Source organism: Aspergillus heteromorphus (assembly GCF_003184545.1).
Source record: "Aspergillus heteromorphus CBS 117.55 chromosome Unknown BO70scaffold_8, whole genome shotgun sequence".
Lineage (NCBI taxonomy): Eukaryota > Fungi > Ascomycota > Eurotiomycetes > Eurotiales > Aspergillaceae > Aspergillus > Aspergillus heteromorphus.
The window spans coordinates 151,946-179,491 of NW_020290413.1; the positions used below are offsets into that span (position 1 = coordinate 151,946).

The 27,546-nt window shown below is 56.5% G+C and overlaps 11 protein-coding genes and 1 non-coding gene across 12 annotated transcripts; 3 read left to right on the plus strand and 9 right to left on the minus strand.

Annotated features, from left to right (window-relative positions):
* Positions 1 to 4,350: 4,350 nt before the first annotated feature.
* BO70DRAFT_370063 (uncharacterized protein) lies at positions 4,351 to 5,728 on the minus strand (the record flags this gene model as incomplete). The annotated part of the gene is made up of 6 exons (XM_025544718.1): positions 4,351 to 4,712; positions 4,780 to 4,854; positions 4,917 to 5,295; positions 5,352 to 5,456; positions 5,513 to 5,578; positions 5,660 to 5,728. The coding sequence occupies 6 exons, from the start codon at positions 5,726 to 5,728 to the stop codon at positions 4,351 to 4,353; spliced, it is 1,056 nt and encodes a 351-aa protein (XP_025400503.1).
* A 1,125-nt stretch (positions 5,729 to 6,853) lies between these two features.
* BO70DRAFT_423068 (uncharacterized protein) lies at positions 6,854 to 8,159 on the minus strand (the record flags this gene model as incomplete). Its single annotated transcript, XM_025547587.1, has 5 exons — positions 6,854 to 7,241; positions 7,307 to 7,449; positions 7,514 to 7,732; positions 7,790 to 7,894; positions 7,965 to 8,159. The coding sequence occupies 5 exons, from the start codon at positions 8,157 to 8,159 to the stop codon at positions 6,854 to 6,856; spliced, it is 1,050 nt and encodes a 349-aa protein (XP_025400504.1).
* Positions 8,160 to 9,036: 877 nt separating this feature from the next.
* Positions 9,037 to 10,831, plus strand: BO70DRAFT_289064 (amino acid transporter; the record flags this gene model as incomplete). The annotated part of the gene is made up of 5 exons (XM_025539304.1): positions 9,037 to 9,171; positions 9,231 to 9,301; positions 9,353 to 9,466; positions 9,527 to 9,987; positions 10,044 to 10,831. 5 exons carry the CDS (start codon positions 9,037 to 9,039, stop codon positions 10,829 to 10,831), a joined length of 1,569 nt encoding a protein of 522 aa, XP_025400505.1.
* A 654-nt stretch (positions 10,832 to 11,485) lies between these two features.
* Positions 11,486 to 12,183, minus strand: BO70DRAFT_378649 (DUF1772 domain-containing protein; the record flags this gene model as incomplete). Its single annotated transcript, XM_025545284.1, has 2 exons — positions 12,051 to 12,183; positions 11,486 to 11,985 (listed from the first exon to the last, which is right to left on the minus strand). The coding sequence occupies exons 1-2, from the start codon at positions 12,118 to 12,120 to the stop codon at positions 11,486 to 11,488; spliced, it is 570 nt and encodes a 189-aa protein (XP_025400506.1). The 5' UTR covers positions 12,121 to 12,183.
* A 2,524-nt stretch (positions 12,184 to 14,707) lies between these two features.
* On the plus strand, positions 14,708 to 15,502 carry BO70DRAFT_428041 (uncharacterized protein; the record flags this gene model as incomplete). The annotated part of the gene is made up of 1 exon (XM_025547937.1): positions 14,708 to 15,502. One exon carries the CDS (start codon positions 14,708 to 14,710, stop codon positions 15,500 to 15,502), a length of 795 nt encoding a protein of 264 aa, XP_025400507.1.
* Positions 15,503 to 15,739: 237 nt separating this feature from the next.
* BO70DRAFT_386291 (flavin-containing monooxygenase) lies at positions 15,740 to 18,040 on the minus strand. The gene is made up of 2 exons (XM_025545812.1): positions 17,214 to 18,040; positions 15,740 to 17,161 (listed from the first exon to the last, which is right to left on the minus strand). Exons 1-2 carry the CDS (start codon positions 17,830 to 17,832, stop codon positions 15,921 to 15,923), a joined length of 1,860 nt encoding a protein of 619 aa, XP_025400508.1. The 5' UTR covers positions 17,833 to 18,040; the 3' UTR covers positions 15,740 to 15,920.
* A 199-nt stretch (positions 18,041 to 18,239) lies between these two features.
* BO70DRAFT_t119 lies at positions 18,240 to 18,310 on the plus strand. Its single transcript has one exon. It is a non-coding gene; the product is annotated as a tRNA-Gly (tRNA).
* Positions 18,311 to 18,642: 332 nt separating this feature from the next.
* BO70DRAFT_395090 (phosphate transporter) lies at positions 18,643 to 21,068 on the minus strand (the record flags this gene model as incomplete). The annotated part of the gene is made up of 5 exons (XM_025546511.1): positions 18,643 to 19,049; positions 19,109 to 20,016; positions 20,062 to 20,393; positions 20,452 to 20,767; positions 20,923 to 21,068. The coding sequence occupies 5 exons, from the start codon at positions 21,066 to 21,068 to the stop codon at positions 18,643 to 18,645; spliced, it is 2,109 nt and encodes a 702-aa protein (XP_025400509.1).
* A 407-nt stretch (positions 21,069 to 21,475) lies between these two features.
* On the minus strand, positions 21,476 to 22,889 carry BO70DRAFT_218166 (uncharacterized protein). Its single transcript, XM_025538705.1, has 6 exons — positions 22,475 to 22,889; positions 22,289 to 22,422; positions 22,077 to 22,229; positions 21,826 to 22,026; positions 21,653 to 21,778; positions 21,476 to 21,598 (listed from the first exon to the last, which is right to left on the minus strand). Exons 1-6 carry the CDS (start codon positions 22,711 to 22,713, stop codon positions 21,555 to 21,557), a joined length of 897 nt encoding a protein of 298 aa, XP_025400510.1. The 5' UTR covers positions 22,714 to 22,889; the 3' UTR covers positions 21,476 to 21,554.
* Positions 22,890 to 23,000: 111 nt separating this feature from the next.
* BO70DRAFT_218213 (uncharacterized protein) lies at positions 23,001 to 24,092 on the minus strand. The gene has a single exon (XM_025538706.1). The coding sequence runs from the start codon at positions 23,856 to 23,858 to the stop codon at positions 23,067 to 23,069; it is 792 nt and encodes a 263-aa protein (XP_025400511.1). The 5' UTR covers positions 23,859 to 24,092; the 3' UTR covers positions 23,001 to 23,066.
* A 207-nt stretch (positions 24,093 to 24,299) lies between these two features.
* Positions 24,300 to 25,885, minus strand: BO70DRAFT_360782 (class I SAM-dependent methyltransferase). The gene has a single exon (XM_025542871.1). The coding sequence runs from the start codon at positions 25,509 to 25,511 to the stop codon at positions 24,327 to 24,329; it is 1,185 nt and encodes a 394-aa protein (XP_025400512.1). The 5' UTR covers positions 25,512 to 25,885; the 3' UTR covers positions 24,300 to 24,326.
* A 333-nt stretch (positions 25,886 to 26,218) lies between these two features.
* Positions 26,219 to 27,367, minus strand: BO70DRAFT_218162 (uncharacterized protein). The gene has a single exon (XM_025538704.1). It carries the CDS (start codon positions 26,950 to 26,952, stop codon positions 26,284 to 26,286), a length of 669 nt encoding a protein of 222 aa, XP_025400513.1. The 5' UTR covers positions 26,953 to 27,367; the 3' UTR covers positions 26,219 to 26,283.
* Between the last annotated feature and the right edge of the window lie 179 nt (positions 27,368 to 27,546).

Below are 27,546 nucleotides of genomic sequence, written 5' to 3' on the forward strand. Positions count from 1 at the left end.
ATATCCGTCCTCGGTTGTAGTTATTACCATGCTGTAAGATTCAAAACTGGCCAGTCCTGGCGTGGGAGAGACGCCTGAATGGGAGGTTGAAGTGGGCCGTTGGGGAAAGGATGCGAGGTACTATCATAGATGAAGGGTTAGCCGGATAATCACTGGCAACAGAGGAGTAACCGAAGTTATTCGCATAATTCGACGCGAAGAAGCAAGTCCAAGCCATATATTCGTAGCTAGACGCGTAGCTGGGATTGTCGGTTGGTTGAAGCGAGATCCAGGATGTGGAAGAGGAATAAAAACTTCTGAAGTGGGCATTCACTTGCCCAGCAACCATGGCCTGACGTGCAGTGAATTGAGACCCTGCCTCTGCTGTCCTTCAAAGCCGCACGACGCCACTCCGCTGATCAAGACCCGGTTGCCAAAGGAACCCGCCTGTGCTCGAGGTGCCTGATTTATCTTTAGTCGCTCGAGTATGTCGTGGGACAATGTAAATGGCACCATTTACTGTTTGCTAATACAACCGGCATTGCACCTCTGAAAAAAGAAATTTCGAGTTGTTAAACCATTCCAGCGAGTTCCTTTTGGAAAGGCGATGCTGATCGAAATCATGTATGGCTTCTTGCCTATATTAATATCCGCAAGTCGCAGCATGGGTTTAATTTCAAACAGCGCCTGAGCGTGGACAACGACTTCAAAGTTTGCTATCACTGAGATTGGCGCAGCGTGATGCTTCTCCATGGCTGTATATCTAATAAATTATCGAATTTCAAGCTTTGATTCGAGAAAGCTTATTCTGTTAATACAACAGTAAGTCGAACATTCCCTCCTGTCTCTCGGCACCACGAAGCTGTAGTTCCGACTTAATCGCCTGCACTGGATTATTCACCTTATCCATTTTGCCTCGCAGTTTGAAGCTATATTTGGACTGTTTGAACAACACGTCAGCCTGCAACCATCTCCCACGACCCGAAAACGGTAGCAGACAGGAATAACCCTCACGATATACCCGGGAACGTCCAAACGGCCACATACAGCTCCGCCGCCAGAGCATGCATATCGTTTGTCTTTTGCGCCTTGACAGCCCTCCCAGTTCTCTGGATCAACTTCGGAATCTTCTCGAGAGCATCACACACATCTGACCGCAGGTTCATTATATTCGCAGCCGCCTACTCAATGCCAAACAGCTCGTATGAGCGACAGCCCACACCCAGCAACATAAATTCGAGAACATACATACCCCAGCCATCAGCTTAATCCCCCCACACACCACCGACCCATGCTCCGATTTCGACGGAAGCAAGCCCAACCACCCATCCAGAACCGGGGCAGTCGAGCCAGCTGCCTTGCCAATCGCCAGGAGGCATTTGTGTAGCGACCCCAGCTTCCCCGTGAACTCTTCATATCGCTTCTTCGCCAGCCCGACTGCCTCGATCACCTCGTCCCAGGTGTGTCCGATCCGGATGTCGACGTATGTCTTGTGCTGAGGACCAACTTTGGTCTTCCATTCTACTAACGCTTTGACAAAGCGAGCTTTCTCCTCGTCGGCTTCCTCGAAGAGATAGGAGCTGAAGGCTCGGCTGTTATTCGGGTTTCCTCCGATGAACGAGCAAGAGGCATACTGCGGATCAAGTTTCTTCTCACTAGAGAAAGTCGCAGCACCGCACTTCTCCCCCTCATATCCCGTCATCGCACGTCCATTCAAGCTGCTGCGAATATACAAAGCCAAGATGAAAGACAGTCTCCTGGATCGAGAAAGCCAGGCCGGTGGGGTCTCCGTCACGCCCTCATCCACCGAAACTGTCGAGGCGGAGAACGACCAATTCAGATGCCTGGTGGAGCTGTTGGATAGTCATTACTTGGAGCTGAAACTTTCGTCCTCTATTGCATGCCCGGACCCTTGGCATCTATTCTCCCCCGGGGATCTCATCTCGTCCGCACGGCAGCTGGAGAGCAGACCTTCCGAGTCACCGGAACGAGCATGAATCTGTGTTTGTTCAAAGCGAAGGAGAGGCATACCATCGGGCCTTCCGTGCGGCTAGGCCAGCGAGTCAAGCGCGGGAAGAAATTAGCAGTTTTATAAGTCCGCTGCTATTCCTACGGATGACGGCCGCCAACTAGTTCCGGTCGAGAAAGTCTTCACCATCCCCAGCTATGAAGGACCGTGGCCGGTTCAAAGTTTACCGGGTTATCCGCTAGCGAAATTCTGTGTTGGGGTAGAAGATATCAGATATAAACAGCGTGGTCGGAATAAGGTTCTTTGTACATTAGGGCTTTTGTCTTCCCCGTTGACGAAAGGAAAAGGCGCAGCATTGGTACACCACCGCGCCAGAGCCAACATCAACCAATGAAAAGAAATGACAGCATTCCATCAGGAAAAGAACAAGCCGCGCACTAGCGTCCCCATCCACACCCAAGCCCTGCCCCCCTATCTAGCTCCCGGACTCCCGAGCCTCAGCCCTAAGCCTCTGATTCTCCTGCAGCAGCCCGATAACGCCATCCATCACCAACCCCAGCCCCTGAACCAGCTGCTCCCCCACCAGATCCCCACCCCCTTCCCCCTCCCCCTCCCCACGACTACTCAGATACCCCTCCAACAACGGCCTCAAAACATCCAACCGCTCCCCCAACCTCCTCGCCCCCTCTCCACCACCGGCGTCTCCTCCCTTCCCCCATTCCCCGCACCCCCCTCCCCAAAATCAACCGACACACTCCCAATGAACTGCTCCGAAACCCTCACCACCTTCGGATACAACGGCTTGAGGATCGGATTCCGCCGCATAAGCTTCCGCACCCACTGCTCGCCCACCGGCGGAGCAGGCTCCCCGGTCCCCCGCCGCCCAATAATCTCCCTTGCCATCTCGCGGATGCGTCCGTGCGAGGGCGCCTTCTCCTCGTCCCGCGCGACCTGCAGCACCCACTGCACCAGGCCGTCCTCCTCCTCCTGGGTTAATTTGTAGTTGGCTGTGCGCGCCTGCGGCCCGCGTGGGGAACGGCCCAGGAGGCGCGCGCGGAGGGTCGAGATGGGCACGTTGTGCTGCCGCGCGGCTTCGCGGATGGAGGTCAGTCGGCCTTGTTTGAGGATTGTTATGGCGGTTTGGATGCGGGGTTCTTGGTTGGGGTCTTTGGCCTTTTTGGGGATGGGTGTGTCTGTGGGGGTTGGGGTTGGGGTTGGGGTTGGGGTTGGGTTGGTCATGCTGGGGGTGGTTTTGCGGGGCGCCCGGGGCCGCGTTTGCGGGTACGTTTGGGGGCATCCTGGAGGGTGGTTGTGGTGATGATGTATCTGGTTGATGTTGACGAGACGCGTGATGGTCGGCCGCGGAGCTCGGGTCTCGGCCCGAGGAGCGCGTCTGCATCGCTACGGCATGCGGGAGCGGCCAGAGTGGCAGACAGGCATGACAAAATGCGCATTTCGTCGAGTTCTGAGGATGGTTTTGCTGCCGGTACAGTGTGCTCTGGGTGTATACATATAGCGCCACTCCTATCCTCACACCTGTGTATATGCTGCCACATTAACCCCACCCTTTGCCCAAAGCACCCATATGATATGTACTACGTACAAAGCACCCGATCGATGCCTTGCAGCCTGAGCCATATAGGGCTGGGAACGGACCAGGTTATAAATTCAGAATCCTCCACAGACGCCCATGCCACGTATGATTTGCTAAAACGCGGCTTCAAGCCTGGTAATCCTCGATGATTGATTCCTGATGACACAAACCCCGGTACACCCACGAGCCGTGCCGCTCAAACAGCACTACGGAGTAATTTGTATGCCATCCATGACTCGCCAGCACAAGCAGTGGCTATTGCTATCTAGCGCAACTGTAGCCGGCTTCGATCATTTAGAGTAGCTCAGTAACTGGTGGAATCCGACATCGGGTCCACCCGTAGGCTAGGGAACTAACTCAGCCGGGGAAGATTGATGAGGGGGTTTGTTCGCCTGCGGCGCTAATACTAAGTAAATAGTGCTGGGATGGCGTCGAGCTAATGCACTATTCATGCATCTGCTGTCCGAAGTAGGCGAGGTGATTTGGCAATCGGCTGGTTAGACTAGCTACGGAGTAGTATGGATAGTAGTAGAAGATAGGTAGGTGATTTTCCTGATTGTCAGCTGCAGGCGGATCAATCCTTCGCCTTTGCAATTCGAATGTAACCTAACATCCCGCTTGGATTCTCGATCAGCCGATTGATTGATTTACTTTCGGTTTGTTCTCCGTAGAGTTTTGGTTCTCAAGCCATTTTTCCTACCAGGAGCGTATTCTTTGGAAAACAAACATAGATACATAAATAACCCGATACCACAAAGCAAAACAAAAAGACATCGCTGCATCGCATACGTCATTATCCGTGGACCATTCAAAAGACTCCCCGACCCTTCGACAGAGTATGAGACTCGGCCTGCGCGGTCCCCATATCGGAAAAGGCATGGGCGGTGGTGGTGAACCTCTCCGGGCCATAAAGGGGGGCGATGCGGCCCTGATCATCACTACCATCATCATCTATGGTCTCGAAGACCCTCGTGATCTGCGTCTCCTTCTTGATCCCCTTTCCCCACCCGACCTTTCCGAACTCGAGGTTGGTGGAGCCAGTGGTCGCAAGAGAAGATCGGTGAGCCGAGGTTCGGAGCTGGACGAACGTGCGTAGCGAGGGCAGCGACCCGGTCATGAGCCCGAGGTTGAATTCGATGACCATCCACACGAGGGACTTGGCGGCTGAGTCTGGGGTCGGGGTGAGTAATGAGAGAGGATAGAATAGAGATGGGTGGGTGGGCGTCGTGTCACATACAGGTATAGTCCGTTTCATCGGTGGCGTAGGTCAACGTGCTGAATCGGACGAGGGCGGCGATGCATGCGGCAAAGCCTGGTTTTCGAGGTGGTTAGTGGTTGGTTCTGGATATTGGATGGAAGGTCTGGTACGCGTACCAAGCAAAAGCAGGCCCAGGACTAGGATCCGTTGTCGGAGGGGCATGTTGAGGTTCCAGATACAACGGACGGGGAGGGTCAGAATGACCACGTCCATCACGAACATGATCACTCCCTGGAGGATGAGGATAGCAAAGGATGACTCCACCGTGTAGCACTGGGAATCGGTGATGGACTTGTCATAGACGGCGCGGAATGGTCGACACTGGAAGGCGAGGGCCAGAGTGCCCGAGAGGGTGAAGGCCGCAAGAAACCCTAACATGCATCTGCCGATGGCTTCGATCCGAGGGGTGGGGAAAAGACGCATGACGAAGATGGTCAGGCTGGCCTTGACCGCGAACGCCACTATGAGGTAGCTGCACTGGGCTGCATAGTAGATCTGGAATCCGTCTTTAGCGGTTGTGTCGGGTTATGCTGGGCGGTTGTTCTACTTACTTTGAGCCATATTACCAGATGCGACTCCGAGACGTAGCGGGTCCTCTGCCCCAGTCCGTAGTAGGTGATGGTATAGCCAAGAGCGGAGAACCCATTAACCATTATCTATCCCAGCTCATCAGCATGGAGGGAACTGTCTGATAGATTGCCGGGACACCTACCAGAGCGAACACCACCATCCAGTCGTCCAGCCCAAAGGATCTCAGGATAAACTTGCGCACGTACAGCTGTAACGACAGACATTAGAGGAACCGAGCCTTTTTCTTCATCGACACGCCAGACAGCCTTGCCAACCAACCAGGGCATACCCGTAGACAGCAGACCATCGTGGTCGGGATGGCGAGGACAAGCACAACCGTGCGGACAATAATAGCCATCGGAGGCACACCCCCCGGGTGTTGCAATGTAACCGATCCGTCCACGTTGAGCTCCATGGTGATTCGCAATGGTATAATGGTAGCACAAGAAAGATGTCCGGCCCTGGAAGTGTCATGACAGGAAACCTCCGGGGTTAAAAGCAGACGACTTATTCGCGGGCCCGACGGGAGATCCATAACATCCAGCCGTGGACGCCCAATGTGATTGGAGACAGGCGCCTAATGGGCGCGATCCATTTGGCAATGGGTTAGTCTAGCAGCTAGCAGAGCAGCTAGGGCGAGTCGCGCGGCCGCTAACCATCACATCGTCAATATTGCTTGCGCCAGGCCCGGGTCATCCGTTCGTCTTCCCCTCTTTGGGGGATCCCTGTCATCCCAGCCTCGCGCACGCACGACCTGTCACCATCACCCGCGGCGCAAATTCTGCCCTGCTAGGCGTGGGCGCCGTTGGCCCGAGTAAGGGCAAAAGTCGAATCAGATCCGGCTTTGTGCGCCTGGCGGGGTCTGTTGGCGATGTTGGCTATCTAGCCGTCTCGCCGTGGCCCAAACTTGCATAAATCACGCAATGGAGGAGATGGCAATGCTGCTCTCGAGGGTAATCAACGGGTTTTCGCATGCTGTCATCCCGCATTCATGCAGCGGTGGCTGTGGCTTGCAAAACACACACCACAAGGGACAAAGGAATTGTTTTTCATCGGGTGTTGGTTTGTCGCCGGGAGCCAACTGTCCAACGGCACTAGCAATAGCAGGGGTCGCTAGTCAATCCTAAGCAATATTAATAATCCCTTCTGCTCTGGTACAAAAGGGTCAGGTCGGAACCGGAATAACTCTTCGTGAGAATGAGATAATACATTATTCTGATTCTTATGTAAATTTTCAATAAACTATATTTTATAATTGATTGCTTTTTGTTATAATCTTTACATATATCTTGAATTTCTTTTATGTATATATATATATAATTTCAAACTTTGTCATGATTAATGGACTTCTGACGATACCATTGCCTCGGGAAAAACATCCCACAATCAAAAGGAATCTCCAGGGAAAAAAAAGAATGGAACCCAAAATCATGGCATCTGGTTTCAAAACACTATACTATACTCTCACGCACGATAGATCCCCCTATCCCAACCAATCCGTCTGATCCCGAAGCTCAATGGTTTCACTAGTGACCGAGATCTGCACATCCTTGACGATCTGCAGATCCGAGCGGGAGTGCCGCAAGATGGGATCTTCCATATGATCCAACTGCCGGGAAAGGGTGAGTGTCCTGCGTGATCTGGACCGGGGCTGGCTTTTCCCGCGCGACGACTCGTCCATGTACGCCAGTCCGTCGTCGTCCTCATAGGCAGCGAGGAACAGCTTCGCGGAGGAGAGCGTCAGCAGGAGGATGCTGGTGGAGAGATGCAGCTCTTCGATGACGGTGGCGTATGCGCCTGCCAGCGTGGGATTGCTGGAGGTGATCTGCTCTCGGATGGAGGTATAATGCAGTATGGCGAGGGGGATGAGGCTTCGGGTGGTTAGCCGGTTGTCCCGGTGTCCGTGGGGGACAGGCATCGTCGCATCGAGACTCACATTCCGCGGCAACCCAAGATGGCCAGGACAGTCAGCTTACGGGAGCGCTTGAGGTGCAGGCGGTAGATGAGCTTCACCGGATATAGCAGCAGCATGGCTTCGACGGCAATATCGAGCACGGTGATCACGGTCCAGTGCGTGAGCTGCTGTGAGTTAGTCGGTGCGGACAATGCTCAATCAATTTCCCTCGGAAAGCGGGTATGGTACCAGAGAATCACAGTCATGATTGATATCTTTCCAGGGATCACGGCTACACCGGATGGCGAGAAGGAAAGTCGAGAGAATGGTCCAGGCGACCGACAGTCCGAGCAATCCACGAGTGACCCGGCGGGTGGTGAATGGGGATAGGTGCTGGTAGAAGAGACTGGTGCAGCACTTGGACAGCCCGAGGATGATGATGTAGAGCAGGTCTGACGCATAGACGCTCTATACCAGAGATTAACAAGAAGTGGGGATGGAAACACAAAGGCATCGGGGGAGCACCTTGTCCATAGCCCCGGTGTCCGACGGATTGAGTAGCTCGCCACTCTTGCCCCATCCCACGTGGGCTTCGAAAAGCACCACACTAATTTGCGCCACAGCCACAGCCTATGGAGAAACCAGACAGTGGAGGTTCAGCTTGAATCGTGATGTATGAGAAAACGGGGGGGGGACATACGACTGCAAGGGTGAGGACATAATCGTCGTTCATGACCATCGACCGCTGCGAGACGGCATAGATTCGCATTCCGAGTGAGCTGAGGATCAGAAACAGACAGATGCTGGCAAAAATAATCACCAGCCCGGTATGGTTGTGGGCATTGACCTCCGCTAACGGCGGCGATACCCCCGTTGGCAAGCTGGTATATGTCATGGAAACACTCGGAAGCAGAATTGAGAGATTTTCGCAATAGGGGGGGATGCCACGAAGAGGCAGCCACGGGGTTATAATAACCTCAGATCACTGAGGACTGGTGATGGCGCATGCTAGTCAACCGTAATCGATGCGGGTTTTTTTTTTCCCCATTTCACCCCCCCCCCGGTTGGGACTATGGAGTACATGTGACAGCCTTTTCCTCGAGCTCGCTTTTCCTTGGGGGACATGATACAGCTGAGACGAGATAGGACGATAAGATCCCTGACATGATCCACCCGACCGGCCGTTACTAAGCGGCTAGGGAAGGTTCGCCGTGCATATCCCCGAACTTCGTGGACTGCTGTTTCACTGTTGCCTTGGTGAGCTGATGGATCTGTGGAGATCAGGCCTGGTCAAATCAGCGAGAAGGAAGGGATGGATTGCGTCGCAATTCGGTGGGGCCAACCCGGTCGGCTGGGACGAGTTGACGCTTTGTAATTTTCCATCACTACCTCACCGTCCGTATGTCCTGAGCCAAATATGCCCGCCTGCAGGGATGTAAATTGAGGACTCGGGCCGGAGGACAAGCCATGGCCGCGCCGTCCCGCAGCCACCGATTTAGAGTGCCGCTTAGTCCCGTCCGGGCCCACAATTCCTTATCAGAGTAAGACAATCTAGTCTGTTAGTAGTACTAGTAGATAGTAGTATTGCTGTGCCGCATGCATACCACTAGCCGGGATCTTCGTCTCCCTCCCCTCTCCCTTCCTCGAAAACTCTTCTTCCCTGCCACCTTGTCCCCCCCCCACCCCTCCCTCCCCCCTTTGTGTCTCTCCAGCTCAATTCTACTCCGGTCGGAAGAGCCAGGACTTCGAAAACCATGACCTTCACCCAGGAGATGCAGCCCCCCGTCAAAGAGGCCGTTATCACTGACCTGCAGAGCCACGAGCTCGACGGATCCAACGCGGACGAAGATGGCACGCGATACGACGTCACGGACATGGATCGCATGGGGAAGGCCCAGCAGTTCAAGGTGAGTACTCTGTACCAGGGTGCAATTGGACATTCCCGTGCTCAGACGCTTTCTCGCAGCGAAACATCCGGCCCCTGGCAGCTCTGAGCTTTTCCGCCGTACTGCAGGCCACCTGGGAGTACATCATGCTGTAAGTGCCGCACATCACCAGACAACGACCAACCCTCACCAAGACAACCAGGTCCGACTATGAGGGACTGCAAGACGGCGGACTGGCAGGGATGCTATGGAGTTATGTATGGAGTTCGATCGGATTCGGATTCATCATCGTCTCCCTGGCCGAGATGGCTTCCATGTACGCGAACCGACCCCCCCCCCCGAACGATCCATGACCCGCTAATCCATCCGCCGTCAGAGCCCCCACGTCTGGCGGCCAGTACCATTGGGTCTCGGAATTCGCATCGCCCCGATACCAGAAATTCCTCAGCTACGTGACCGGCTGGATGTCCGTTCTGGCCTGGCAGGCGGGCACCGCGTCCGGCAACTTCCTGGTGGGGACCATCATCCAAGGCCTGATCAGCGTGCGGGACCCCAGCTACGACCCCAAAGGCTGGCAGGGCACCCTGTTCGTCTTCGCCATGATCCTGATCACCTACCTCTTCAACGTGTACGCGGCAGGCCTCATGGCCCGCATGCAGAACCTCCTGCTTGCCACGCATATCTTCTGCTGGGTGGTGGTGGTGGTGGTCCTGTGGGTGCTGGCTCCTCTGCGCTCCGCCGAGGATGTCTTTACCGACTTCCAGAACTTCGGAGGCTGGTCATCCATGGGCTTGACCGTGATGGTCGGCCAGCTGGCGGCCATCTATGGCTGTCTGAGTACGTACACACATACACATACACGCACAAGCAAAACTCACCCCTCCCACTCCCAGGCTCCGATGCATGCGCGCACATGTCCGAGGAGATCAAAGACGCCGGACGCTACGTCCCCATCGCAATCACCTGGTCCTACTTCGCGAACGCGATCATGGGCCTGGTCGCACTGATCGCGATGCTCTTCGCGACGCCGTCCGTGGCAGACGCACTGAACGACGACACCGGCTTCCCCTTCATCTACAGCTTCAAGCAAGCCACCAACACCGCGGGCGTCAACGGCCTGACAGCCATCATCCTGATCCCCGTCATCCTCAGCAACATCCTCTTCAACGCCTCCACAGCGCGCCAGACCTTCTCCTTTGCGCGGGACCGCGGCCTCCCCTTCGCCCGCTGGATGGCCCAAGTCGACCCGAAGCGCAAGCTCCCCGTCAACTCCATCATCGTGACCTGCATCATCAGCTCCCTCCTGTCGCTGATCAACATCGGGTCCGAAACCGCCTTCAACGCCATCGTCTCCCTCAACGTCGCCGCCCTGATGTTTTCCTACAGCATCTCCATGAGCTGTCTGATCTGGCGCAAGATCTTCCACCCGCACACCCTGCCCCCCGCCCGATGGGGCCTCGGCCGCTGGGGTCTCGCCGTCAACATCATCGGCTGGCTGTATGTCCTTTTCGCCCTGTTCTGGTCCTTCTGGCCCGAGTCGACCCCCGTCACCACGGAAACCTTCAACTGGAGCGTGGTCATCTTCGTGGCGGTGTTTCTGGTCAGTCTGGTCGTGTATGTCTTCCAGGGTAGACATGTCTATGATGGTCCGGTCACGGAGGTTAAAACCCATGGTTTGTGAGGTTCGTGTCAGCCAGCTTAGCTCCTTTTCAATCACGGCATGCCACGGTGTGTATCAGCATAATATCTCCCCCGTAGTATATCCCGCTTTTTTTTTAAAAAAAAAAAGAAGAGAGGGAGGGAGGGAGAGAAATGGGGTTGCGCGAGCAAATCACTCTAGACGAGCTGGTTGATCGGCATCTGCTTATGTATCTCTGGCCGTAGTCACATATAGAGCCGTGGGAGGGTACTACCGCCTCGTAACATGAAGTTTCTCTCCCCCGATAGGGCGTGTGGCTCGCGGGAGGGCCGAGAGCAGACCCACCTGTCAGATTCTTATTTCACTTCCGTTTTCAGGCGGACCCACTCCACAAGTGGTAACAATGGCAAGCCCTCTACATGTTCGATCCATGTCACAGCCTAGACATGCGATTCTATCCATCTGGCACCCGTCAGATTACCCTCAAGAATCAAAATCACGATCACAGTTTTCAACATCCAAGTACGGTACAGTAGAGATATCATACAAACTCACAACACAGACAGTACACACATAACATAATCCATCATTTTCGATCCAAATCCCAATCCATCCAAAACGCCAACCCAACTCCCACATTTCCCATAAAGACACCCTCCCAAAGAACCATAAAAGGGAATTGCACCCCCCCCCCAGCTAGACAAGCCCCCCCATCAACGAAACCACCCCCCCAAGCAACGGCCAGACAGCCCTCCCGGCATTCAACCACCCCCACCGAGCCAACAACCCCCTCACCCTCTCCTCCTCCTCCTCCTTGTCGTCTTTCTCAACCCCCTTCCCCTTCTCCTCCCTAACCCCATCCCCACCTCTCTCCGCCCACGCCATCAACTCCCCATTCGTCCCCCCCATGACCACCGCCGTCCACGGCACAATCCCCAGCGTGAGCAGCGCCGACCCCACATACACCGCCATGCTATGCTTCGACGCGAGGGCCTCGACGGGGGTGTTGTGCCGCACGCGCCACGCCAGGTACAGGAAGGTGGAGGCGGTGAGCAGGGCGAGGGGCGGGACGCGGCGTTTTCCGGTCTCGTAGAGCGTGCGCCATTGCTTGGTGATGGGCTGGAGGGGGATGGCGTGGTCGTGGTGTGATTGGAGCAGGACGGGGATGGTGATGTAGGAGAGCGAGAAGATTGTTCCTGGTTGGGTTGGGGTTAGAATATTGGTGGGAGTTGGTTTGGGGGAGGGGTGGGGGAGGGTTTACCGGAGAGCCACGCAGCGCTCGTGAGGCCCACGGCCTGAGCTATGCGGAAGCTCGTTGGGAAGGCGCTCATTTTGGTGATGGGGTGACTTGATTGCTGGATGTGGTCGGCTGATGATGGTGGTAGTGGTAGTGGCGGATGATGGGGTTGGGGGAGAGAGGTGCGGGGGTTTTATAGTTCGGTGCGGCGGGTGGTGACGACATCAGGGAGCTTATTTCATTGTCGGGATTGGGCTGGAATTATTGGTGGTTATGTGCGAAATCAGGCCATGGGTGTTTATTGCTCCACTACTGAGATAGCAAGGGGGGGGGCTAGCCACGATACATGGTGGACAAATGCATGGCTCGGTTTTTGCCGGCTTTTGTCGGCTTTTGGGCCCGGTCGGGGTTTGGCCGCGTGCAAAGTGCGAGGTTGGCTAAAGCTACTATATAAGAGGGGTTCGGACCCTTGGGATATTTTGCAATATTGTATAGGATGGTCTGCCTTGAATGTTTCCGGAATGGAGATTCTATGACTCTTCTTTCGAGAACGTGCGGCATCTACTATCATTCAACTCAACTCTACTCAACCTCGACAACCACCAGCCCAGCCCAAGACCACCACGACAAGCAGACATCGCAACATTCACTGTATCCATCAGATCAGACATCATGTCGACGCGTTCCAGCCCGCCAAGTGGAATTTCGCGATTCCTTGACAACTCGCCCAAGCATGGCCGCTGATTGGTCAGTGTGTTTGCACCGTTTGCACCGTGGCAGATTATCGTTTATCTGATCTCCATCCAATTGCAACAATTATTATATTATCCCTGTAGTCTGCAAGCCAGGACTGCTAATATCTATCTAGGGCTTAGTTAGCTATAGGAATGGTATCATACCCAGAGAAATCCCCAACAACATCGCTTTGACCCCCGCGACGAACAACACCCAAGACCAACTATATAGTTCGCAAGCTCGCATTGACTGCCGTATGGAGTATCTTTTGCGACCTGCAGGACCCAAACCCCACCTCCCATTCCCGACCATCCATCCTATCAGACCGCACGCGCTTAACGCGAATACTGCTGTTATGTCCTACCCCACCCCATGCACCATCCATGGTAAACACCCGACAATAATACTAATAATACTAATAATACTAATAATACTAATAATACTAATAATACTCATAATACTCATAATACTCATAATACTCATAATACTCATAATACTCATAATACTCATAATACTCATAATACTCATAATACTCGTAATACTCATAATACTCATGATACTAATAATACTCATAATACTAATAATGTATCGGCGTTACTGTCTGACTGCAGACGCTAGCCCCCGCATATAGCCTAGGTACAGTCGGTATCGTCTAGTAGTAAGGAACCCGACAAGGCTGAGCTGACAGGAGGTCCACACTGCGCATTTACGGCGACTGAGCTGAGGAATCTCGGAGTAATCACGTCAGGTGTCTTACATCAGCCAATTCCTTATTCCTCATCATCATCATCTTTTTTTTTTTTTTTTTTTTGTTTTCTTTTTCAGGGGGTGTCAGAGATCTGAGGTCTTGTCCGCGTGGCAGGCTGAGGGTTCCATGGAACGACGACGCGCCCGTCGGCGTCGGCGAGGCGGCAAGAAACGCTGCGGCCTCGGCTGTCAACCATGTTTATTCTATCAAACAATCAACAAGAAACATTGGACTATTCCAGAAATCCGGGAAACGAAGACGCAGCGGAGCGGAGCAGAGTCAGAGTCAGAGGCAGTGTCGGAGAAATGACCGACACCGTGACTGAACTCTGAAACGGGCAAACTGGACGGAGACGGGAGAACTGATGGCAGCCCGGCCGGTCGGGGTTCCGGAGAGAAGATAGATGATACTAGGGAGAAAGACGACTCACGCTCGGCGGCCATCGTATCCGTATGCCGATGTCCTGCCCGGTCCAAGTCTAGTGCTATCGGACTATACACTAGGGATAGGGACATCTCCACACCCCCTGAACCCCTCGGCAAATCGCATCCAACCGCACTAAACCCACATCCTCTCGTACCAATCTCCTGCTTCGGTCAAGCCCGACCCCAAAAAAAGAATAAGCATGAAACGGACTTTATTTGCCATGGCTGGCTATCTAATTAATTACCTAGGGAATTCCGACTGCTGCACGGTAAGCGGATCGTCGCTGGGCCGAGCGAGCGCCCGTGCGAGAGGGACGAATACGATGGGGTAGACTAGACTAGGGGTTGTCAGGGCAGATGGGATGTTGGGTTGGATATTTAAGGATGGTGGTACCTGGCTGTCTGTCTTGTCTTACTGTCTTACTTTTGTGTAGCTGTCACCAGCCGAAAACTTGAGAAAAAAGAAAGAAGAAAGAAAGAGAGAAGATGATGATGTCGTCGTCGTCGTCGCAGGATAGCAGTGATGCGGATAGCGCTGTCTCGCCGAGTGTGGTTCAGTGAGTTTAACCCTACTTTCCTCCCTTCCTCCCTTCCTTTCTACCCATCCTCCCAATTCCCAATACAATCATCCCATCCCAAACACCACCCCAACAACAACCATACCACAAACTTATAATAATACCATAACCTAATCATCATCATAATAATAATCATAGAAAACCCCCCAAACTCACCTTCCCCCTCGCCCATCCCCCCCCAAACCCACCCCCTGCATGCGCCTCACCCCGCGCCTGCTGCTACAGATCCAACAACTCTCCTCCTCCAACCGCGCCCTCCCCATCCTGGAGATCTACCAACCCCCAACCCTGGGGAAACATCTCCCCCACTGTCCCCGGAAACTGCACTCGCGCGATCTGTACGTCCTGCAGAGTGACGCGTACACGAATCTGCCGTCCGCAGGCACAGCATCACACCAAGAAGGAGGGAAAAAACAGGACCCATCGTCCTCTGTCGCAGTCGCAGGGGTCATCTACACAAATCCATCATCGGCGGACAAATTAGTCGAGATATTTATCCCGTCTACCTCGCAGACTTGGTCTATTACCCGCACACCAGCGAATGCTACTGCTGCTCCTGCCTCAAACTACAAATTCACCCTCACACCACCCAAAAATACCACCGACTCACCCACACCCACACCCACAACCGCAAACCCGCTTACGTTGGAATGGAAAAAACGCACCCGCTCCCGCACCCGCTCCTCGACCGCTCGATCGAGCCTCAAGTCCGCGTCCGGATCCACATCCACATCCACATCCACATCCACCGACGTCTCCGACGCCAACCAGAATCAGCACGCGGGCGAATCCGAGGAGCGGTTCGTGTTGAGCGTGAGCGGGGCGGCCATGGGTAGTGGTAGTGGTGGTGTTTCGTCGCGACCGACGACGACGACGGTGTTGGCGGGGTTGGAGAGGAAAGGGGTCAGGGTGGGCGGGTGGGATGCGAGACAGGTGAGGGTGTTGGAGGAGGTGCTGGGAGGGGGGGCATGGAAGGGGTGCATAATTTGATTTTGACTCTGGGGGTGTATGTTTGTAGGGCGGAGGGGTGGGTGTGATTTTTTTTATTTTTTATTTTTTTTTATTTTTTTGGTGCTGAAGTTTCAGCCTTTCAGGGCTTGTTGGGATCGGAGTTCTTGGCTGGGCTGGTCGGCGTTTGAAAGGAGAAAGAGAAAGACTTCCCTTCCGCTCCGAAAGCCGTCCGGAGGGTTTCATTATTGGTTGGCGTGCATATTTCGGGATTCCGGTGTAGATCTTGGATTTTTTTTCTTTGTGATACCTATGTAGACTAGTAGTAGGAGCTAGACCATCTCACCAATCAAGGTTGCATCCCTTCTCCTTTCGCGACATAGTGCGAGGTCCTGAACTGGAACTAGCACACGGACGAACCGCTCCGACGAACCGCGCCGACCATTGCATCGCACCGTATTCAACAGACCGAAGCCCCGACCAGCCGCGCCTTAATCTGCAGCGCCAACAGCCGCGAGTAATACCGACACAGCGCCAGATTCCCCCCCATGAACCACAGCCCTGGATGCCCGGATCGCCGCCACATCGTCCGCATTTCCCCTGACGGGTCGAAGCCCCACACGTCGTTGACCCGCTCACCATCCTCGGGCCTGAAGATGCTGCGCGCCGTCGTCGCCATGTTCTGGTACCCCGTGGCCAGCACGATCTCGTCGGCCTCCAGCTGCGTGCCGTCGGAGAACCGCATCCCCCGCGGCAGGATCTCGGTGATCTGCTGGCCATGCTTCACCTTGACCTTGCCGTCGACGATGAGCTGGCTGGCGCCCACGTCGATGTAGTACCCCCCGCCCCGTTGGAGGTACTTGATCAGCAGGCCCGCCTCGTCCGGCCCCCGGTCTACCTTGAACCCGGCCCGCTCCAGCCCGTCCAGCGTCGCCCGGTCGTTCTGGTTCTGCAGCGCGGTGACCTTGACCTGCTGCGCCTTGAATATCTCCGACGGCAGGCTCCACAAGTACAGGTCCGCGTCCTCGGTCGGGGGGGCGTTCTCGTCGTACAGACCCTTCAGACCGATGTCGGTGATCGACTTGGAGGAGACCACGCAGGTCGAACTGCGCTGCACCATCGTCACATCGTACCCCTTCTCGTAGTAGTCCTGCGCGATGTCGTGGCCGGAATTGCAGGCCCCGACCACGATGGCCCTCTTGCCTCGCGACTCGGGGTTGGCGCCGGGGAACTCGCTGCTATGGCAGATGCGATCGCCCTGGAAGGCGTCCAGCCCGGGGATGTCGGGCATGTTCTTCTTCCCGGAATGGCCGGTCGCCTGGACGATGAAGCGCGGCTGGAGGGTGCGAGTCTCGACGGTGCCATCTTCGTTGTGCCGTTCCAGTTGGACATCCCATCGTTCCTCCTCCTCGACCCACCGGGTTCTGTGATGGAGAGTTGTGCCCGTCCACACGTTCAGCTCCAGCAGTTTGACATAGCACTCGAAAAACTCGGCAAGCTTGTCCTTGGGGGTGAAGATGGGCCAGTTGGGCGGAAAGGGGATGTAAGGCAGGTGGTCGAACCAGACGGGGTCGTGCAGCACCAGCTGGTGGTACCGTCTGCGCCAGTTGTCTCCGATGCGTTTCTCTTCGTCGATGATCAGAGAGTCGACGTTGAGCATCTTCAGCCGGGCCGCGATGGTGAGACCCGCCTGCCCGGCGCCTGCTCGCGTTAGCACCTTGGGTCCGCCTCGTCGGGGGGCGGGGGAACATACCTATGATCAAGACGGCCGGGGTGTTACCCTCGCCCTTGATCTCAGCCGTCCGGCGATCCTGCCAGTTCTTGCGACCCTGGTTCGCGCCATGCTGCACGCCTGCCGGTCGGTTGTGGGTGACGGCTTCCGGGTGGCCGACCAGGCCGACCAGCGACGTGAAGAAGGTGAAGATCTTCCACTCGCCATCCGTTTCGGCCAGCCGCACTACCCCTCGTCCCTCGAGGATGGCGCTCGAGAGGGTGACGAAGAACTCGATGCCGGAGACATCGCCGAAGGCATCGATCGGACCCACATGGGGAGCCCTCAAGGGCGACGATCGATCGACCTCGATTTTGGACGGGGAGCGGCCCGCTCGGAGGAGCTGGGCGATGTTGTCGCGGCCTTTGACGGTCTGGAAGTCCCAGGTCAGGCACAGGTGGTCCCGCCAGAAGCCCTCCTCCAGGAACAGGGCAGCGATGTCCTCGGGGCCTCCTCCCTGGGTGAATGCGGTGTTGATCTGGTCCACCAGCTGGGAGGCGACCTGGTCGGCATTCACGTCGGTCGAAGTGCATGTCGGCGGGAAGGTTCCGACGGGGACGTTGACGGAGCCGTTCTCGACCTGGACGATGGGGGGAGGCATGGTGGGGTGGTTGGGAGCGAGAGGATGGAGGAGGGATGGAGGAGGGAGGCAGCGGGGGGGAGGGGTTGTTGTTTAAATGCAGCAGCAGCAGCAGCAGGCAGCCCACCCCGCTTCTCGACAATAAAGCCGGTCGTACAAGAGGGAGGGGCCCGCAGCAGCCATGTCAGCAGTGCAGCAAGGCAGGCTGTCAGTGGCTGGGGGGGATAATAATGGAGCAACAGGGTTGGATGATTCTTGCCTCGGTTGCTGAGGAGGAAGAGGAGGAAGAGGAGGAAGAGTGGGTCCGGGGAGGGGGGGATCGACATGGTTGAGGGAATAACTATTGGAGTAGTAGTGAGGGGACAGTCATGGAGGAAGTGGGCGCAAGTGGATTATGTACCCTAGAATTGACGCTTTACATGTCAACAGCATCATTGGTCTAGTGGTAGAATTCATCGTTGCCATCGATGAGGCCCGTGTTCGATTCACGGATGATGCATCGCATTTCAATTCTTCTTCTTTTTTTTTCCTGTTGGCTATTTATTATCGATTCTGATCAGTTTCCTCTCCGCTCTCTTTTCTTCTTACCAGTTCATCGCGTTTCGTTTCTTTGGTTGATGAAATAGAATAATAATTATTGACATTCCACAGGTGGGGTATGTATATATGTAGCCCTAGCCCATCCAAGTCCAACATATCCACCCAGGATCGTATCGAGGTATCGTAAAATATATACAGCCGAAGAGAAACCACCTCCCGCCCATTATGTACCGCGTCAAAATGCCAGATAGACATATCCCATCCCACCCCTACCAAAGACAGAATAAAATCTCACCCCTCCAACGAAATAACCGGCACAATCTCCCGTCTCCTCCTCCTCGCCGCGCCCGCATACCGACTCTCGACGCCGAGTCTCCCCAACGCCAACGTCTCCAGGGTCTCCGTCTTCCCGCCCCAGAACTGTCCCCTTCCGGTCCCGTCCCGTTTGCGCTGAATCGGCGGGATCCAGTGCGACACCGCGCCGCCCAGGAGCATGCACACGGCAAACACGATCATCATGTACCCGTGGCGCTTGACGGGCTCGTTGCCGAACCCCCCGCCGAAGTTGTAGTACGCCGAGAAGAGCTGCACGGCGACGGAGCCGATTTTACCCGCGCCGGCGCTGAGGCCGTGGCACGTGGCGCGGTAGCGTGTGGGGAAGATTTCGGCGGGGATGATGTAGGTCGTTGCGTTGGGGCCTGAAAGTTCAGCTCTTAGTTGGTTGGGGGACGGGATAAGGAGGGGAGGGGGGCAGTACCAAAGTTGAAGAGGGCCTGTCCGATGACGTAGAGGACGACCGCGACAGGACCCTCCTTTTGGATGCTGATGAGGATGCTTCCCAGGGCGACGAAGAGGGCCGCGAGGGCGAGGAAGGAGTATTTCTGGAGAGCGACTCGGTCGAGTTTGTGGATGAAGAGGATGAGGAGGATGCCGCCGATGAAACTGCCCACGTTGAGGATGACCAGCGCGTGCGTGCAGCTCGCCCAGAACATGTCGTAGACGTTCGCGGTGGCAGTGTCGTTGATTTGCCAGTAGGGGGCGGGCTTCAACAGGTGCAGCGACCCCCAGGTCTTGGCCAAGAACTGCGGGCTGGACAGACTGATGCCGTAGAAGCCGAAGTCGAGGAAGAACCAGGAGATGCTGGTGGCCGCGAGCGTCCGCCAGTTGCCCTCGGTCCAGAAGAACTGGATGATGTCGGAGCGGGTGAGGTGCCAGTGGGAGTTGAGGGTGACGGGTTGCAGGATGCCGGTCTCCGAGGAGGAACAGTCTTCTCCGTTGACGGAGCGGGTGGTGAGCGAGATGGCCGGCTGCGACAGGTTGTTCCAGCTCTCCACATCGAGCGTTGGGGACGAAGAGGCGGCATTGAAGTCGGCGAAGAGCGCCGTGGCGTCGAACTCGGCCTTGACCGGGTCATCGTCAATCTCCAGAACGAAGCGAGGAGACTCAGGGACAAAGAACCGAAAGCAGGTGGCGATGGCGGCTGGAATCACACCGATGCCGACGACGTACCGCCACATCTTGTCCACCGACTGAACCAAGTCACCGCTACTCCTGCGACAGGCGGCAATCACGATGAGCGACACCAGATTGGCCCAAATCTGGCCCAGGGGTTGCATGAAAAACACGGACGCCATCATCCGCGCACGGTGTTTGGTGGGGGCAAATCTATCCTCGTTAGCAAGGCCCAAGCACAGTTTTCGTGAGGCATACTCCGACGTGATAACGGCACTCAGGGGGTAGTCGGCTCCGACACCAATTCCCACCACGATGCGCCACCAAATGAACCAGGCGTAGATGCTCATACTCCCGCTCTCGCCCCTGGACGCCATGACAACCCCCAGTGTCGACGTGATCATGAGAATCAGTTCCAGCCCGTACATCTTCTTGCGCCCATTTCGGTCCGCCAGGTATCCAAACAAAACCTGTCCCAGCAATGTGCCGCAGAGGGTGGCGATGTTGAACAGGGTGATCCTTAATGAGGACATATCCTCTCGCCAGTACACGTAGGAAATCATCGGAAGGGCCATGTTGCTTGCGAATAGCTGTCGTGTCTGTCAGTAGCTGGACCCCCAATCTTGCCACAGGATCCATTCGACTGACCGTGTATCCATCGAGGAAGAAGCCCACTCCCGCCACGAAAACGATCAGGTACTGGAACCCCTGCCTGTCGATTGTGTCGTAAACCTGCCGTGCCCTCACATCTCGATCCTGCTCATGTTCGAAGTCTCCAGCTCGATCAGTCTTGTACCATTTGGTGCGTCCCATGGCAGCCGACGCGGTGATGCTGATGCTGACGTGGATGCCGATGCGCTGTGTAGATGTAGATGCAGTGCGAATCGATAGAAGTCGTGCGATATACCAGATGACATCATGAGAGCCACTGCTATCGCGGTATGCAAAGAACGAAGGAAGAATCCTGCGGCCCCGAGGGGTGGAATTGGGGCGAAGAAAAGGGCCAGGGAGGAGGCAAGATAGGAGAGGGGAAGAGGAGCCCCGTTCACCCGTTCGGAGCCGGTGCAACGGGGGGGGGGGGAAACAATGGGGATGGGGACATTGGGAAGGTTTCACTACGGCGGGAGAGAGGCGGGGATTGGCCAGGGGCAGTGACGGGCGTGCAGTAGCTGCCGGGGCGGGTCCACGTTCTGCGATGGGTCTTCCGGCGCATGGGCCAATTCCTCCCCCCACGTGCCGCACGTGTGGCCTGCGCGGGGATTCATTGGGGGCCGATGCTGGTGGGCCCCCCGGGGGTTCGATCAGACGAGTTTGGTGTACTCGTACTAGTCTTCCGTAAAGTAGCGTGCAGTAGCCCGGAGTGCTCCGTACAGAATGGATAGATAGATAGCATGATCCCGAACCATCGGTAGCCTGGCCACTGCTGAAGGCGCCACTCCCCCTTCCCCCCAGACACGAGACGCAACAATCTCCTTTGAGTTCGCCGAGTCGAGTCCGTGCCTCCGACTGGCCGGCCAGGCCACGTGCGCCTTTGCGACATGGCATGTTGGATCTCTCTCGGACGGTCGGCACGAAAACATAGGGGTATATCATTAACTTTGATGCGAAACCTGACTCGTAACACAATGCAATGCCAACTGCCGGGTACGAACGCCTCCGAACTCCTTGCTCCTAGCTTGTGAAAGCCCGGTGCTAATGGGGTGACGATTGCCTACCCACGTGCCGTGAAAATTCTAGCAATCACGGTCGTCTTATTTGATGCGCTCGGCCAAGAACTCGCAGAACGCTTGCCGGTCTAGACGAGTCAGTGACCAGGCAATAGATCAGTAGAAACACGGGCACGACATACCCAAGTCGTCCAGAAAGAGAATGTTCAAGGTTCTCATCTGCGTCAGAAGATCGAAGTTGGGCTGCAGCTGTAGAACGACTGGCTTTCCGGCCTTCTTGCCGGGCTTGAAGCTGTCAATGCAGTTGACTGGGCCGTCAGCATCCCCATCCCAAAGACATGGCGGTGATCCTTACCCGGTATATGCACGTAGCGCTTCAGGTCCTTCCGCTGCGAGTTGGCGAAGAATAGCAGCACCTCTTTCCCGTTATGCCCACGTAGCACGCGCAGGTTCTGGCTCATGCACTCTTCCCCTCGCCCCTTGGATTTGGCCTCCGCTATCCCCGCAATGAAGACCAATTTCGACCGCAGTATCAACTCCTGGAATTGCACGCAATCTGATCAGAGTGTCAGCGCGAGAGCAATCCTTGGGAACCCGGGAACCTACCCTTCCACTCATCAAAGGTATAGGATATCTGTGTGGTGAACACCGTCTGTGCCGATTGCACGGTTTGCTCGTCCATGAAGGAAATGCGAAGCGAGGGCTCGTTGGGTAGTTTCGGGTGTTCGAGATGAGGAACAGGGAGCTTCGTGCCGTTGACTAGAAGACAGGGACATGAGATGACGGGGCCATGGCTCTGCTCCCCGGGGTTCACTCACAGGTATGGATTAGAGGGGTCTGCTGGCCAACCCCCCCGCCTAGCTCGAAGCACTTGAGGCTTCCCGAAGCATCCTTGCGGATGTCGATGTAGGTGTAACGTAACTTGAAGAGCTTGCCGCTTCGGACAAAGGCGCTGTGAAGAGTCCATCAGCACACGTTACGCAGACACGGCAGGGCGGACGAACATGGTCACGGAGTCGTTCAGCGGGAGGCGGCACACGTCGTCGTACAGGGAAAAGCACGACGCCTGCCTCGACTGGGATCCGATCGAGGAGGCCGTGCGGCTGAGGGCTGGAGGGAGGGTCGGGGAGGTGCTATAGCCGATGGCGCTGGAGGAGCTGGTCGACGAGGAGATGGTGCTGGCGCGCCCGGACAGCGCGATCGGCCAATCCTCCACATCGCAGTGCGAGCCTGGGTGGCTCATTGCAGAAGCAAGGGGTCCAGCAACGGCCCGGACGGATGGTGGGCGCTCTGCAGGGCGACGGGTAGGTCAGGCGACTGACAGGCGACGATCGTGCGGATCCCCAGGAGCTGATCAACGTGCAGGGTCGAGGGCAATTTCATCATCCTCAGAGATGTCTGATGCTCACCGCTCCAACGGCAGCGTCGAGCGACCGGGCTGGCTGATCGAGGGCGAGATATAAGAGGAGTGCTAGGATAGACAGGTGATTTAGATCGGCTGGTGCGGGCGCCATGGAGACGAGCGGCCAGCCCCCGGCGGGGAGAGGGCTGCGAGGGCGGACAACGTGCTCGAAAGGGGGCTTTCTATTCGAAGCCTCAGGCGAGTGGAGCCGCACCCCTGCCGTCGGGTCCCCTCATGGTGATGTGGTTCGAGGGTCGAGATGCCCTTTTCGAGACGAAGTCAGTGCTCCGCACCACCAGCAGCGATCCGGCCAGAAGGTCCGGAGTGTAGATATCTACCCACCCACACGTGTAGTATCGTAAGCGTTGGCGGAAGTCTGGAAGTTCGTGGATACCCCGTCTAGCTGGCCCGGTTAGTGTCGTTTGGCGTTCACGGCGGGTGGGGACGCGAATCATGGGGGAGGAAAAGGGCTGTCTGCGGGCAATGCAATCGGCCGGAATGGATCCAGGATTTGAGGTGCATATCGGACGGCATGGCCATGCTGCTGATCCTGGCAATGGTGGGCAACAATGAGGAAGAGAAGTCAAGTGCCGAAGTCGACGTGACGGTCGGTCTGTCTGCCTGGCGCATCGCGTTGTGGGCCTGAATGCACGTGGTAGGCTTACATAACCTACGCGTGCTGGTGCCTGAGGAAACCACAGCCTTGTCCGCCGCCGTCCACCGCCATCCCTGGCCAGAACTGGCACTGACCGACACACCTCCGCGACTGCTAGATTCACCAGGAGTGCCCGCATTGCCACAAAGAAAAGAGTGCGTAGTATTAGTCTATGTACTTCTATATGGACCACCCCCTCTACTCGGGGTATCCACAACCGGAAGAGAAAAACAACAAACCATATGCAAGACACCAAAACACCGGCCCAGCTTTGCAAGCTCAACAAGTCACAGTCCATGGCCACTCCGAGCGCCAGGGGTGGAAACAGCATGGGATGGGCGGTGCTTCGCCTGGGCCGGGGGGATGGGCATAATTCAAAACAGCGCCCGAAATCAGGGTATATAGATGCGATCGAGAGAAAAGAAAACAACGAAGATCTTCACAACCAGGCCTGAGGGAATTGTGCCGTCGCGGGTGGTGTATGCCTGCGCAGGAGACCAGCGCGGGAGGCACTCACGTTGGGTACAAAATCAGGATGCTGGGGGGGGGGTGACGCGGGGGGGACGGCGGCAGTCGAGTGAGGCGTCCATCCGGTCGGCATGCAGCGTGACGATGCAGTCGTCGCGTCCTCGTCCGGCCAGAGAGCAACGCATGCGATCGCGTGGGCGCTTCACTCCTCTCCTCACCGACCGCGCCCGCGAGGTAGGTGGGTGGACGTGGCCGGGGTGCCCCTTGTTCCGCCCTCCCATCCAGGTACTCCCCCCGCGACCGCGGGGGGAGAGGGGGGGAGGGGGGGCGTCTATTGTAGGGGCTTCTGGGCAATGATGCGGTAGCTGGTGGTGACCAGACGCATAGTATCCATCTTGATGAAGGCCTCGCCGTCGAGGCACAGACGGTTGATCAGGGTCTTGAAGTGGCGGGGGAGGACGTGGGTCTTGACGAGGCCCAGGATGAGCTGGCGCATGGAGCGGAAGTAGAAGTCGACCTTGTCGATGAGGGGGGCCTGCAGGCCGCCGACGCTGGCGTTGTCGGAGCGCAGGACGGTGAAGCCGGCGTGGGTGAGGGCGTCCTCGAGGGAGTCGGGGGTGGGGGTGCCCACGGCGCCGATGAGCGGCTTGACGCGACTCATCAGCTCGGCGTGCTCGGGGTTGCTCGGGTCGTAGGCGGGCAGGCTAGCCCAATCCAGCAGCGACACCTTGGCGCCCGGCTTGAGCACGCGGAACACCTCGCGGAACAGCGCGGGCAGGTCCTTGCACAGGCTGAGGGCCTGGATCTGGTAGAAGGCGTCGAAGCTGGCGTCGGCGAAGGGCAGCGGCAGGGTATTGAAGTCCTGGACGACGAAAGCGTTGGCGTCGAAGCCCAGCTGGCGGTGGAAGGCGCGGGCCTGGGCGATCTGGTTGGGGTCGATGTTGAGGCCGGTGACGTGCGCGCCCGCGTATTGCGTCATGTGGGCGGCGACGCGGCCGCGGCCACACCCGAGATCCAGCACGTGATCGCCGGCGGTGAGCCCGAGGGCCTGCGCGATCGACTCCTCGTACAGCAGCTGGTTCTCCCGCACCGTCGCCTTCTGGCTCATGAACGGCGGGATGTACATCTTCTCCACGTCCCCCAGCGCGCACAGGTGGTTGAGCACCCCATAGTACGCCTTGAGGCAGTCGCCCACCTGCGTCGCGTAGTCGGCCCCCAGCGTCTCGACCATCTGCTTCTCGTCCGACCAGTCGAGGTTGTAGATGACGTAGGACGCCATGAAGTCATCGACCTGCTTGGGCGTCAGGTTGCGCAGATACCGGAACGCCTTCCAGAACGTCGTCCAGCGCTTGGGCGACGCCGAGTTGTGCAGGTCCGGCCGGCTGGATGGGAGCTGCTTGTTGTTGTTGTTCTTGTTGCTGTCCTTGTTGGCCAGCTTCTGCTTCTCGACCACGTCCAGCGAGCTCTCGGAGCTGCGCCCGGACTGGCGCGACGCCAAGACGGGGGGGGTTTCCATTCTATACAACGGCGCAACTGCGGAAATGACAGCAGCAGGGATGAGGAAGAAGACAGCGACAACAGCGCCGGGCTCAAGAGGGATAAGGGGGAAAGAAAGGATGAGGGGGAAGAGGGGAAGAGGGGAAGTGGTTTAGACACGGCGATGGTTGCGCGGTCCAGAAATGGTCATGCCAGAGTCGTCTTTCGTCCCTTTTCCTTCTGTCTTGTCTTGTCTTTTTTTTTTTTTTTCTCTCGATCAGAAAAAAAAGGCGGGGCTGAAGTCCAATTTATAAGCGGTGCACCGGGGGAAGAGGGGACTGTTTTCTGACTCCTCTTTTTTTTTTTTTCTGACGCCGTGACGCTTCTTTGCAACGGCGCAGGGCGGCGCCTCGGGGAGGGGGATTCTTAATAATATTGATTGATTTGCCGTATGACCTGCCATGGCCACAGTGGGTTTATTGTCACCGGATATGGCAAGCATCGGAAGAGTCGGATGTGGCAGGCAGGTCGAAGGGCAGCGCGGGAAGGCACGGCAGCGACGATGATGGTTCTGTGGTTGGCGGTCAGCCTCCTGCTATCTCCTGCTCACTACAGTACTCCGTACAGGGTGAGTCAAGGGTCTCCTGCATCCACCACGGACGGGCCTCTTTCCCCCCTCTGATCACCGGGGGTCTACGTCGTCTCCTCGTCCCTGCCGCTACAGGTCTGCAGGTTCAAACCTGCACTGTTACGGGGACAGCTGCCCTGCTGTCCTTGACTGTGACTTCTTATTATTCCCCTTTGTATCTACACTACCGAGTACTCGTGGATATCACGGAGCTGGAGCTAGCTAGGAGAGCTGGGACTAGGCCCACTTTCGCAGGGTGACTGGCGCCATCGAGGATTCCAGGGTGTTGCTGACGAACCGACTTGGCCACTTGTTCCTGGAGCGCCAAGGCCCTGCCACGGATGAGCTGAGCAATGGGCGTCCGCCATGCCAAATGAGCACGGCCTTGGCGGCCAATGCTTGACTGGCTTGACTGGCTTGACTGGCCATAGATATCAGTCGGGCTCCGGTGTTTCCAGTCCAGAGTTATGACCCCCCGTCCAGACACACGCCGTTTTATGAGGCGCCAGCCTTGTCTGGAATGTCCAAAAAGCAGACTATTATTACCATTACCCAACAGGATCCAATAATGGTTCCCAAGGTTCCCGAGACGCAGAAATTTCATCTTCTGGTGGCTCTCACGGATTGAATTCACCGCGTCTCCGGTCGGACTTGGGTCCCGAGCACCCGCCCCACCCACCCTGCGCCCTGCGTCGCCCGTATTTCCGTTCTTCTCTCTCGCTCTGCGTTCTCGTGCCGCAAGCCGTTCCGCGTCTCGGGTTTTAGCTTTCGGCTGCTCGGACTTTGCGGCCCTCGCCATGGAAACCCCGGGCGCGTGTTTGTCGCGATGATTTGGGGACTCAAGATCGATCATCACGAGGTCCTTCGCTTCGATGCGGAGAGGTTGGGTCGCGCTGGGTCACCTCGCAGATTGCCCACCGTCAACCGTCCGGGGTTCTCGTTGTATTTACCTCATCCAGCATGGATTGACGGGCTCTCGGACTCCGGATCCCACCTCGCCCTCATCTACGGTGTCCGGGTGTGCTCCTGCTCGAGGGACGCCCTCAAATGACGTGGCGGGTCTGGCCATGACATATCCCGGCTCGTGCAGGTGCAGCCAGTGGTCCGACGCCCAGGATGGTCCAGCGCTGGAGACCCATGATCGTCGCGTGCTGGGATACGAGTCAGTCCAACGGGCGGAGTCCACCAACTCATACTATTAATTATTAATTATCATGCGTCTTTTTTTTTTTCTCTCTTTCTCGGCTGTTCCATATTGACAAGTCCCCACTCCGTCCCATCATTCGTCCGATTCTATCCCCCTTCTATCCCCCATCCATCCATCCATCCCAGCAATCCTTCCCAAATTTAATCACACAGCACCACCAATGACCCCTCATCCGATTCATTTTCTTCCCACCACCCTTTCTTTCTAACCCCGACCTCTGCACCAGAACAAGCAAGCCCT

Bases quoted from the DNA above. Each gene is read 5' to 3' on its own strand.
- BO70DRAFT_218162 (XM_025538704.1), bottom strand. From the start codon at position 26,952: ATGATCGATCTTGAGTCCCCAAATCATCGCGACAAACACGCGCCCGGG.
- BO70DRAFT_360782 (XM_025542871.1), bottom strand. From the start codon at position 25,511: ATGGAAACCCCCCCCGTCTTGGCGTCGCGCCAGTCCGGGCGCAGCTCC.
- BO70DRAFT_386291 (XM_025545812.1), bottom strand. From the start codon at position 17,832: ATGCCTCCCCCCATCGTCCAGGTCGAGAACGGCTCCGTCAACGTCCCC. The intron at 17,162-17,213 runs GTATGTTCCCCC...TAACGCGAGCAG, and splicing joins CCCGGCCGTCTTGATCATAG to GCGCCGGGCAGGCGGGTCTC.
- BO70DRAFT_218166 (XM_025538705.1), bottom strand. From the start codon at position 22,713: ATGAGCCACCCAGGCTCGCACTGCGATGTGGAGGATTGGCCGATCGCG. The intron at 22,423-22,474 runs GTTCGTCCGCCC...GACTCTTCACAG, and splicing joins CTGAACGACTCCGTGACCAT to CGCCTTTGTCCGAAGCGGCA. The intron at 22,230-22,288 runs GTGAGTGAACCC...CCTGTCTTCTAG, and splicing joins GACCCCTCTAATCCATACCT to TCAACGGCACGAAGCTCCCT.
- BO70DRAFT_218213 (XM_025538706.1), bottom strand. From the start codon at position 23,858: ATGCTGTTTCCACCCCTGGCGCTCGGAGTGGCCATGGACTGTGACTTG.